The sequence below is a fragment of the Carlito syrichta genome, unplaced genomic scaffold (genome assembly GCF_000164805.1).
Source record: "Carlito syrichta isolate Samal-C Ts95f unplaced genomic scaffold, Tarsius_syrichta-2.0.1 Scaffold312719, whole genome shotgun sequence".
NCBI lineage: Eukaryota > Metazoa > Chordata > Mammalia > Primates > Tarsiidae > Carlito > Carlito syrichta.
The window spans coordinates 312,512-322,942 of record NW_007256815.1 but is presented as its reverse complement, the minus strand read 5'-3'; the positions used below and the strand labels follow the sequence as shown (position 1 = coordinate 322,942).

Sequence of the window (10,431 nt, the reverse complement as noted above, 5' to 3'; positions counted from 1 at the left end):
CGCCCCGCGCTCCCATGTACGCCTTCTATTCGCTGCTCATCTACATCTTCTACAGCCTCTTCCGCAGGGATGGCAGGGCGGCAGCAGCCGCAGACCCCGGGGACCCCGCCCAGGTGAGCGGGGGAGGGCCTGCCAGCCGGTGGACCACCCCCAACCCCCACCTCACCCCCACCGCGAGATCAGGTCGTGGCAGTCCCGCGTGGCTTAAGTCCGTAGGGTGCTACCCTAGGCAGCAGGGTCGTGCTGAGGGCCCTCTTCTAGGTTCAGTTTGGAAGCATAGACCTCGGCCCCCGCCTCTCAGGCCCAGTCCTTGGAGGAAAGGAGCCCCACAGGCTGCCTGGCTCCTCCTCAGGAACGCCCCCACTCCCTCCCTAGAGAGCCCGCTGCAAGTCCAGGGGTCGCCGTCGCCCCGACCAGCCCACGCCAGAACTGTGGACCGAGCTGACTGGCCTGGCCGGTAGGAGCGGCCGGGAACGCTGCGCGGGGGTCATGAGGAAGCCCCGTCGTCTAAGAGATGGAGGGGTGCCCGTGACTTCATTGGGAGGGAGGGGAGGCCCAGCCTCCAACACGTGACCAAAAATACCTCTCGTTCCCACTACCTGGCCTCGCAGGCTGCTCCGAGCCTGACGATGTGCCAGAAGGGGGAGCCGAGGGCCGCCCAGCCGAGGTGTCGCTGGAAGAGGCTCTCATGCGTCTTGCTGAGTTCCTCTCCGTCCAGCTGGGGGCGGAAGAGAGCTTCGGGAATCCTCCCGACCTGGGCAAGGTGAGCAGGGAAGGACCGGCTCCAGCAAACAGTCACCTCTCCCCAGACTTTCTGGCCCTTGCAACACTGCCCCACCATCTCCTCTACTCTGATTCTTATCTCCTTCACAGTCCGGTGAGGTCCCCCCACTGTTGACAGTGACCAGTCAGCTCTTGGCCCTTCTGGCATGGATCCGAAGCCCCAGGGGGAGGCAGGCTCTGCTCCAGGGGACTCAGCCAGCCTCTCGTGTGCAGCCTCCCACTCTAGATGGTGCGTAAGGGGCAGTAAGTTGAAAAAAAAAAAAAAAAAATTCTGAAGGGAGCAAAGTCTATTAGATCCTGGGTGGCCTGGAGTGTGGGATCCAAAGCCCAGCCCTGCTCTAGAGGTTTCAGATGGAGACTTCCTCAGTCCTAACCAGACCCACCCACTCCAGGATCTGTATCCCAAGAAGAAAACCCTTCCCATCTCATCGCAATCCCAGGGGAGGCACCAGAGGATGAGGGCCATGGGCAGGAGCCTCTCCAATTGGAGGAGGACCAGAGGGCTTGGCAGCGGCTGGAGCAGCTCATCGTGGGACAGGTGAGGGACCCAGGAGCTAGCCAAGACTTGTTGGCAGGGTCCCAGGAAAAGGAGCACCACCCTGTCCTCCTCGTGTCTTTCCAGATGGAAGAGGTGAAGCAACAGCTGGAACAGCAGGAGGAGGAGCTGGGCAGACTTCGCCTGGGAGTGGTGAGACTGTTAGGGTGGTGGCAGGGAGGGAACAGGAGGAGTGGAGTTTTCGAGTACTAGACTGAGGGCTTTCCTCTCCACCAGGGGGCAACAGACTCCGAGAAAAGGGTTCAGCATCTAACTCTGGAGAATGAGGCCCTGAAGCAGAGTTTGAGCCTCACAAGGGACCTCCTGCTGCACTGGGGCCCCAGTCCCCCCACCAGGGCCCCACAGGTACCCTGCTCCTGAGCTGCTACTGTTCCTGCAGCCCGGGGCTCTTGCACACCTGGCATCCAACCACAGTGCCCAAGCCTTTTCAGGACTTTGTGTTTGGTGAAGCAGTAGGCCCTGTGATGGGGTCTCTCACTGCCGACAGGCCTTGGGATGGTCTGTGCAGGGCAGCCCCACCAGGAAAGCTGAACCCCACCTCCGTGGCCTCTCTGAGACTGACCCCAGGAGAGCAGACTGGGGAAAAGATCCCTGCACGCTGTTGGGAGACATGGATTCACAGCTAGCTCTGCCCACCTCTTGACTTTCCCGTGAAGTGGTAGCACAGAATGCCCCTCCCTGAGTCTCCTCCTGGCTCCCACCCTCCTGCAGGAGGAGGAGGAGGCACTGGTGGAGCTCCAGGGCCGGCTTCAGGAGGCCCAGGACACCACAGAAGCCCTCCGAGTCCAGGTGGGCATGGGGCCCAGAGATGTGGGACTTGGGAGTGAGAAGCACTGGGGCATAGGGAGGGGGTTATCTGAGGCAGTGCCTGGTAAGTGCCTGTTTCCTCAGTGACAGGGGTGGGGTTGGGTGGGGCAGCTGGGGATACAGGAGGCCCAGCTGCAGGGCCTTCAGGGGGCCCTTCAGCAGCTCCAGCAGGAGACAGAACAGAATTGTAGGCGGGAGCTGCAGCAGATGCATGGGCAATTGGCAGGTAAGGGCTGGGGGCAGGGGGCTCATGGAAGGCCCTGGGGTCTGGGCTATCCCTCCCAACAGACTTCCCCCTCCAGGACTTCGGGCACGGATGGCCAGCCTGCGTCAGGGCTGCGGGGACCTCCGAGGATTGGTCAGCACCTTTACCCAGAGCTGTCAGGGGTCGCTGAGTGAGGCCCGGGGCCAGGTCAGGACTCCCTCCCAGCCTCCTCTCTGGGCAGCGTATTCATTGTTTTTCCAAGGGAAGACCCTGTTATTTCTCCCTTCCCAGCCCTGGAAACAGAACAGCTTCTGTGTGACCCAGGTGTGACCTCACTCTGGGCCTTGTTTCTGCCTGTGCAAACCTGGTTGACAACAAATCCCTCAAAGGGTTGCCCAGAAGCACAGAGCAGACAGATGATGTGATGTCCCTGTCTGTGATTCTTGGGCTCTATTCCAGGCCCACTGAATTATACTCCCAGGAGCCCAAAGCCTCTGAAGTTGGGTCAGCACAGCTGGGTGGGCCACGCGGTGGCTCCATATTGCTCTCAGCACCCCACCCCACCTGTAGCTCCTTGGTTGCCCCCACTGCCTTCCTCACACCCCTGTTCCCTTAGGTATCCTGGGCCTTGGGGGCGTTGTCAGCTGGAGGGGCTGGCACTCAGTTCCCTGAGGGACAGCAGGGGCCCCCAGCCGGATGCCCGGGGCGGCTGCCGGAGCTCAAGGGTATGGCAGGCTTGGGAAGCAAAGGGAGCCGGGAGGGCAGGCTGGATGAAGTGGAGCCTCTCTATGCTTCAGGGCCTGGGAGGCATTCTGCTGATCTGATCTCCATTGCAGGAAATATCCGTGTGCTATGTCGGCCAAGGCCAGAGACACCCTCCAGCCTGGTGAGCGTGGAGCCTGGCCCAGGAGGTACCGTAACCACCTGCTATCGAGGGCGGCATCGTCGCTTCCGCCTGGACTGGGTCTTCCCTCCAGATGCCAGCCAGGAGGAGGTGACAGCCCATCTTTGCACCTGTCCTGACCCTTTCTCAGAGTTTCCTGAAGAACAGAAGAGGCTCCAGTTTCCCCTTCCCTGTCTGTCTGTCCACCTAGAGGAGGAAGGGTGGCTGGGCTGTAGTCAGAGGATCTGGGAAGCAGGACTGGCAGCCCAGTTGGGTGCCTGTGTCCCTTCCAGGGTTTTTCCTCTCTGCATCTCCCACCAAACTCTACAGGTTTGGGGGAAACAGACCTTTTAGTTTAGACAGGAAGGTTAACATCTTATAAAAATAATTTTGTTTTACCGGAAGGTAAGGAAAATTAATCTGTCAACAGTGATAGTTATTGCTCACAAAGAACTGGCTGCAGGATGTGGCTGGGTTGCTACAGTGGTAGACAGTGCCATGGCTCCACAGGCAACAGCTTGGTGCCTCCTTCTCCCAGGCTTCACTGTCTGCCTACTACCCTTCCTCAGGGTCCAGGGTCTGCCAGCTGTGAGGACAGGTACCCCTCCTTGCTTTGTGGCCCTAAGGCAGGCGGTGGGGCAAAGTGTGAGTGAGCATTCTCCTTCTCCTCCCTTTTCCTGCCAGACACCAGTGGAAACACAGGAGCTCTAGTCCCAGCCCAGCCCACTCCCAACTTTACACACACCTTTTTTTTTTTTTTTTTTTTGAGTCAAAGTCTCACTCTGGAGACTGCCCAGGCTGGAGGACAGTGGCACGCTCATGGCCACTGCAGCCTCAGCCTGCTAGGCTTAGGTGATCCTTCCACCTCAGCCTTCCAAGTAGCTGGAACTATAGGTGCATGCCACCATGCCCTGCCAATTTTTTGATTTATTGTAGAGATGAGGTCTCACCAAGTTGCCCAGGCTGGACTCGAACCCCTGGACTCAGGTAATCCTCTCACCTCGGCCCCCCAAAATGCTGGGATTGCAGGCTTGAACCACTGCACCTGGCCAACACACACCATTTTTTATCTTTATGTACACTTTGTGGCTAGATCTCTCATAGCTGAGGAGATAGAGGTCCAGAGCAGGGGAGACTAGGTGAGGGACAGAGTGGTAGCGACTCGGGGTTGCCTGTCAGCCTCACAGGATATGGTGATGGCTGCCTAGCAGGTGGCTGAGGATCACCTTCACTTCTCCTTTCCCATGTACTTCCCTGTTTATCTCACATATCCCCCGATCTCTCAGGCTCTACCCTAAACTGCAGCCCTGCACAGGGTGCCCCTTGTCCATTGTCCTCTGAGCAGCCTTCCTCAACAGAGCCTTCCAATCAAATGTATCTGAACCAAAGGCATGTGTCACCAAGCCCTTCACCTGTGTTCACCATGTCTGCAGTGGTGCCACAGTCCACCCACTCAGAATCATCCCCAGTGCCTCCTTCATCCAGTCATGGAATCTTAGTGACCACTGAGAACCCAGAATTGGGTCAACCAAGACTTCAAGCAGAGTGGACAGCCCACCCAGTTACCAGCAACCTTCAAGGCTGAAAGCTAGCCATGCCATTGTTCAAAAGGCTGCTGTTGGTGTCCAGTGGCCAACAGGGTAAATGTTCCAGTCCCATCTCTCACTCAGCTATCTCTCTGTACCCCTCTGTGCCCAGGCTTCAGCAGTCCTGGCTGGCTTTCATCCCCCATAGCTACAGAGCGCTTCCTGGGCTCATCCTTTGTGTTCCAAGTAGTGCTCTGGCCCTGCAAGTGCCCATTACCTGTGAACACATAGCAGGTGCCACTGTGATCCTTACCTCATGGAGGAAAACTGGGCACAGGAAGGACAAGTAAACCTTTTTCCAATCACATCCGTGTTTGAAACAGGCAGTTAGCCCCACCATCTGGGCTTTTGGTTTCTGATCCCTAGGGCCTTCTAAGTGGTCTTCAGGACTCCAGTTCCTCTGTATGGGTTGTTCCCTCTTTTTGTCATAACTCTTAACCTTCTTTACCTGGAAAATTCTTGCAAGCACCACCTTCTCCAGGGAGACAGAGGGTCTCTGTCAGAGGATCCACCCTCTCCCTGTGGTCTCTTCGAGTCATCCTCCTAGGGGAATGAAGCTCTGCTTACCCCCTGCCTTCACTTCATTCCCACCCTACCAAATAGGTCCTAAATAGGGAAATTACTCTCTTATAGCTTTGCACCTTGCCCCATGCCTGGGCCTGCTCAGCTAGCTGCCCATCTGTAACAGGAAGGGGTTTAAGACCTTTTCCCACCCCTAGGTCTTCAGGGAGCTGGAGCCTGCTGTGCTATCCTGCCTCCGTGGCTACAGTGTCTGCATCTTCACCTATGGTCAGACGGGGACCGGGAAGACCTACAGCATGGAGGTGGGGTGGAGCCTACACCCTGGTGGGAAAGGCCCTAGGGGCTCTGGGTGGCTCCTGGGGCCAGGAGCTTGGATGTGAGCCCAGTGTGGCATCCCATACCCATCCTCAGGGCCCACCTGAGGACCCCGGCATAGCTCCGAGGGCGCTGCAGTCGCTGTTTCGGGAGATGGGGGCTGGAGGGCAGCACCGTGTGACACTCAGCATGGTGGAGATATACAATGAGGCTGTCAGGTCAGGCCTGCGCTGCGGGACCTCCTATCTGCACCTGGCCCAGTGCTCTTCTGGCTCCCCCAAGAGCACCTTAACTAGGCCCTCCCATTTTCTCACTAGGGACCTCCTTGCCCCAGGGCCTCCAGAGCGCTTGGCTGTGAGGCAGGGCCCAGAAGGCCAGGGGAGCATCCAGGTAGCTGGCCTCACCCACTGGGACGTGCCCAACCTGGAGACATTGCACCAGGTAAGTCGGCTGCACAGCCCTCCAAGCCCCGCCCTGTGCTCCCGCCGTGGGGAGGGGACCCTGCACAAGACCAGGCCTGTCACTTCACCTTCCAGATGCTGAGGCTGGGGAGGAGCAACCGGGCCACCGCTGCGACCGCCATGAACCAGCACAGCTCCCGATCGCACGCCTTGGTCACGTTGACTCTGCGCGCGGCGTCTCCACCTCGCGCTCCGGGCACCACAGGTATCATGACCTGTGCCTGAGTCCTGCGGGGTCCTCAGCGCATCCGAGGCCCGGTCTCCCTCCACGTCGGACTTGTTTGCCCCTCTAGGCACGCTGCACTTGGTGGACCTGGCGGGATCCGAGCGCGCACGGAAGGCGGGGGCGGCCGGCCCGCCGAGGGGAGACCCAGACGGCGCCCGGCGCCTGCGGGAGGCTCAGACTATCAACCGTTCGCTGCTGGCGCTAGGAGGCGTGATGGCTGCGCTGCGAGCTCACCGGCCGCACGTGCCCTTCCGCGACTCGCAGCTCACGCGGCTGCTGCAGCCGGCGCTCGGCCCCGGCACCACCGCGGTGCTGCTGCTGCAGGTGGGCGCCTGGGTAGGCGCAGGCGTGGGGCGGGGCGCAAGGCCGCAAGAAGGTCATTTGCATGTCAGGCACTGCCCACTCGGGGCCCGCCCACCAGCGCCACTCCCCCGCAGATCTCCACGCGACCGGAGGATCTCGGCGAGACTGTCTGCTCACTCAAGTTCGCCGAACGAGTGGGCCAAGTGGAGCTGGGGCCAGCCCGGCGCCGCAGGGTCCCGCGCTCCTCTGGAACACCCTCCTCCCTGAGTACCGACACCCCGCTCACCGGGACGCCCTGCACCCCTACGCCCTCCCCTGGCAGCCCTCCAAGCCCCAGCCCGGACAGCGGCTCCGTCTCCGCTTTCGCGTCCGCAGAGGGCCTGCCCCTATAGTCCTGTGTCCTGGTCCTGCCCGAGGGGTTTGAGGATGCACCTCTGCTGGCAGAGGCAGCAGTAAAGCCCCTATACCCCGTTTCCCAGGGCACAACCTCCTTGACCTCTGGGGGCCCATTGACCCCCCCCCCCACAGCTCCCAGAGTTGTCCCTCCACCTCCCCAGCTCGCAGAGTGTTATGCCTGGAGAAATGATCCCCTCCCACTAGGCCACAGGCTCTCACTCCCGTCCTTATCAGCATTCGCTGTTATCACCGCACACAGCAGGGAATCTCAGAGCCAGGGAGCCAGACCCCAGTCAAGTGGTTACCCAAGTCACCACCCTGACCCAAAAATCAGGCATGGCATTAAAATGTTGTAAATTCCTTTAGTGTTATCTTCCCCACCACCAAGACCATGTAGGGTCGTCTTTACTCCCTAATACTTTTCCCTGAAAAGGTGCTACCCCTTTCCTAGACAGATGAGAGGGCAGGACTTCAGGCTAGATCCACCATTAGGTTCACCCTCCCCCAGCCAGGAGGAGGGAGGGAAGGTGACAGAGGGTGGGTGATGGATGGATTGGGGGGGGGGCTGAGAAGAGGGGACCAGTAAGGGCTATTCCAGGCTCAGCCCTGCTCCTCCAGCCTTGCCTCTGGGTGTAGGGGTGACAGAGGCATGACTGACTAAGGTCGGGGTCATGCCCAGCTGGGCTACAAGCGCTTGTGGAGTAGTCCAATAAACATAATGGACTCCCAGCAGGGCTGGTGCCTGATGTTTTGAGGCTGCTGCAGATACCCTCCTTTCCTTGGTTCCCCATCAACAAGCTGGTGGGGATGGAAGGGAGAGACAGACCCTGCTTTAGGAGCCTCAGAGACCATACCAGGAGAGCAGCCATCCTGGGGCAGGGGCAGCCAAGTCCCGAGGGTGGCTGACCCATGCATCATAGATGCTCTTATTGGGTGGCACCCCCTGGAAGAGGGTGTCTAGATCCCAGAGCATCCCTGGGGGCCCTTGGGTTTCAGGGGCCATCCCCCAGTAAGCTGGGCTGGTTGAAGGTGGACACCTGGGACAGGAGGTAGGTGGTGGTGTCAGGGGAATTACCACATTGGGGGTGTAGATGGGCAAGTAGGAGGTGGGCAGCTGCCCCCAGAGTGAGGAGGCCCTGTGTCCTCCGCTGGACAACCCCCTGGAGCCTGGGGTATCCTGCAGTAAGTGAAGGGGCCAGGCCCTAGGCTCTGGGGAGACTGTTGAGGGCCCCATGACTCTCCCCTGAGAAGGCTCCTGCTCCACTCTCGGGGGCCCAGGGAGGGAACAGAACGCCCACGCAGGCCTCTCAGAGAGGGGCAAGGGTGGTGTAGGTGCTGTCTCCTCCCCACTGCACCCTGTGCAAGGAGGAGCTTGGCTGCTCTGTGGCACTGGCCGGGGCCGGGGTGCCCCCTCCCTGGGGTTCCTCAGCAGGGACTTGATACTGAAGCCCTCATTGGGCAGCGGCGGCGGGGGACTGGGCGGCCGATAGGGCCGGCCGTGCAGCACGTAGGGACCCAGGTCCCTGGCGAAGGCTCTGCGTGAGCCCGTGTTCTTCCAGCGCCTGTACAGGGCCGTGTTCTGCAGCCGTAGCGCCTCGGCTGGGATCAGGCTCACATCGACCGCCCAGAAGTTGCCCTTGGCCTGGGGTTTCGCAGGGTCCTTGGGCACCTGGGGAGGGAGGCAGACTTGGGTGGGGTCGCCCGACCCCGGATGCTCAGGACTTCCGTTCCCCCCCCTCCCCCCCGGGCCTCCGACCCTTGCTTGCCCCACCTTGCGGAAGCATCGGTTGGAGGAAAGGTTGTGGCGGATGGAGTCTTTCCAACCCTGGTAATCTTCCCTGAAGAAAGGGAACACGGCCTGGACCTGACGGATGATCTGAAACCACCAGGTGGCCGGACGGCCGGCGCCGTCAGCCTGGGGGGGAGGGAGCAGCGTCCCACCCCTCCCCCACAGCTGGCTGCAGGGGCGCAGGGGCGCAGGCCTCTCCCTACCCCCCCCAACAGAAGAACACTTCGGCGGCGGAGGGCGGCGGGGTCCGGGAGATGCTCCCAGAGTGGGGTCGTGCTCCGGGCTGGTCCCACTGGCATAGCTGGTTGGGGCCAGGTGGGGGTGGAGGTCAGAGCCTGAGCCTGGAAGTAGGTGGGAACACGTTTGGGGAAAGGTCCAACCCAGGAGTGTGAGGGAGAGTGGGGGACCCTCTCACCTGAGCCAGCTTCAGCCTGCGGGAGGGTGCGGCTTGAATCACCAAGGCGATCATGGCCAAGTAGGTGTAGGGGGGCTTGTCATGCCGCAGGTATCTCTTCTTCCTCCTCTTGGGGGGCTGGGAGGACGACTTTGCCTTCGGGGGCCCCAGGCAGGAGTCGCTGCAGGGCCCCATGCAGGGAAGGTAGCGTGGAAAGGGGCCTGGCCTGGTGAAGGGCTCAGGGCAATGGGGCAGTGTGGTGAGGCAGGGCTGGGGCCTGAGGCTGGGCTGGGGCCAGTGGGCTGGGCTCTTTATCATTCGGATGGAAGGGGGAGGGGAGGTAAAGGAAGGGAAGAAGAGGCCATGGGGGAGGGGAGCGTGTGGAGGGCTGCCACAATTAGCAGGTTTTGGTTAATCTGGAAGGGAGGGGCAAAGAGGATTCTAGGGGGTTCTCCTGAGGCCTCAGTCCCCATCCCTGAGCTGCCTTTGGATAGCCAGGCACCTCTTCAAATGACCCATGATTACTATCCCAAATGCCCTGGCCAGGTTTTAGGAACCCATTTAACAGATGGGGGAGTAATTTGACCATGCCAAGCTGCCAAAGACTAAGGTGTTCCCTGAGCTAGACCCAGCAGCTAGTAGGACCTAGGCTACAGGGACTGTCATCCACCCTTGACATGATAAGGTAGGGCTTTCTGGAGGAAAAGGCCATGAAGCCTCTACTCCAGGAACAAAAGAGCAATCTAGTTGACTCAAGTGATTTTCCCAGGAGCATTCTTCAGGAAACCAAGATAGATCCTTTACCTTCTCCTCCCTGACCATGTAATCTGTGGCTCTGCCTCAAGTCAATAAGGCCTGTGCTCTGTCCTGCCCCAAATCCCAGGTTTCCCTCCCTCACATGGGACAACTTTGTCCGAGAGTATAGTACGATTGTATGGCCAGGGCACTAGCAGTGGTGGTTGGTGCGGGCATCAGAGCCAAGGGCCCCCATATACACAGAGCACAGAGATACACTTGATGCATTTTATTCTGAGAATTCGGCTTTTCTTGTGCGGTCCCCTACCATTATATCATCATAGGGTTGAAAATCTGCACCTTACAGCTGGTGTCCACCACACCTTGAGGTGCTGAGGGAAGGAATGTACAATGAGTACAATGGAGGAGAAAACCTGGGGTTGAGAGGATGATGTATGTGGCATACCACA

The 10,431-nt window shown here is 59.8% G+C and overlaps 2 protein-coding genes across 2 annotated transcripts; one reads left to right on the top strand and one right to left on the bottom strand.

Moving 5' to 3' along the window:
- The first annotated feature begins 6 nt into the window (after positions 1 to 6).
- On the top strand, positions 7 to 7,772 carry KIFC2 (kinesin family member C2). Its single transcript, XM_008069977.1, has 18 exons — positions 7 to 113; positions 376 to 457; positions 612 to 763; positions 874 to 1,012; positions 1,176 to 1,321; positions 1,406 to 1,471; positions 1,556 to 1,684; positions 2,051 to 2,128; positions 2,258 to 2,372; positions 2,449 to 2,558; positions 2,968 to 3,076; positions 3,188 to 3,345; positions 5,540 to 5,644; positions 5,754 to 5,875; positions 5,975 to 6,098; positions 6,194 to 6,323; positions 6,412 to 6,668; positions 6,782 to 7,772. Exons 1-18 carry the CDS (start codon positions 15 to 17, stop codon positions 7,037 to 7,039), a joined length of 2,379 nt encoding a protein of 792 aa, XP_008068168.1. The 5' UTR covers positions 7 to 14; the 3' UTR covers positions 7,040 to 7,772.
- A 112-nt stretch (positions 7,773 to 7,884) lies between these two features.
- On the bottom strand, positions 7,885 to 9,457 carry FOXH1 (forkhead box H1). Its single transcript, XM_021718562.1, has 3 exons — positions 9,248 to 9,457; positions 8,815 to 8,919; positions 7,885 to 8,712 (listed from the first exon to the last, which is right to left on the bottom strand). The coding sequence occupies exons 1-3, from the start codon at positions 9,419 to 9,421 to the stop codon at positions 7,885 to 7,887; spliced, it is 1,107 nt and encodes a 368-aa protein (XP_021574237.1). The 5' UTR covers positions 9,422 to 9,457.
- Positions 9,458 to 10,431: the final 974 nt, after the last annotated feature.

What these genes read in the sequence shown, in the direction of transcription:
- KIFC2 (XM_008069977.1), top strand. Translation starts at nt 15, where the DNA reads ATGTACGCCTTCTATTCGCTGCTCATCTACATCTTCTACAGCCTCTTC. An exon ending in GCAGCCTCCCACTCTAGATG is followed by an intron (nt 1,013 to 1,175) that starts GTGCGTAAGGGG and finishes CACCCACTCCAG; the next exon opens with GATCTGTATCCCAAGAAGAA. An exon ending in GCGGCTGCCGGAGCTCAAGG is followed by an intron (nt 3,077 to 3,187) that starts GTATGGCAGGCT and finishes TCTCCATTGCAG; the next exon opens with GAAATATCCGTGTGCTATGT.
- FOXH1 (XM_021718562.1), bottom strand. Translation starts at nt 9,421, where the DNA reads ATGGGGCCCTGCAGCGACTCCTGCCTGGGGCCCCCGAAGGCAAAGTCG. An exon ending in GCAGGCTGAAGCTGGCTCAG is followed by an intron (nt 8,920 to 9,247) that starts GTGAGAGGGTCC and finishes TGGTGGTTTCAG; the next exon opens with ATCATCCGTCAGGTCCAGGC. An exon ending in CCAACCGATGCTTCCGCAAG is followed by an intron (nt 8,713 to 8,814) that starts GTGGGGCAAGCA and finishes CTCCCTCCCCAG; the next exon opens with GTGCCCAAGGACCCTGCGAA.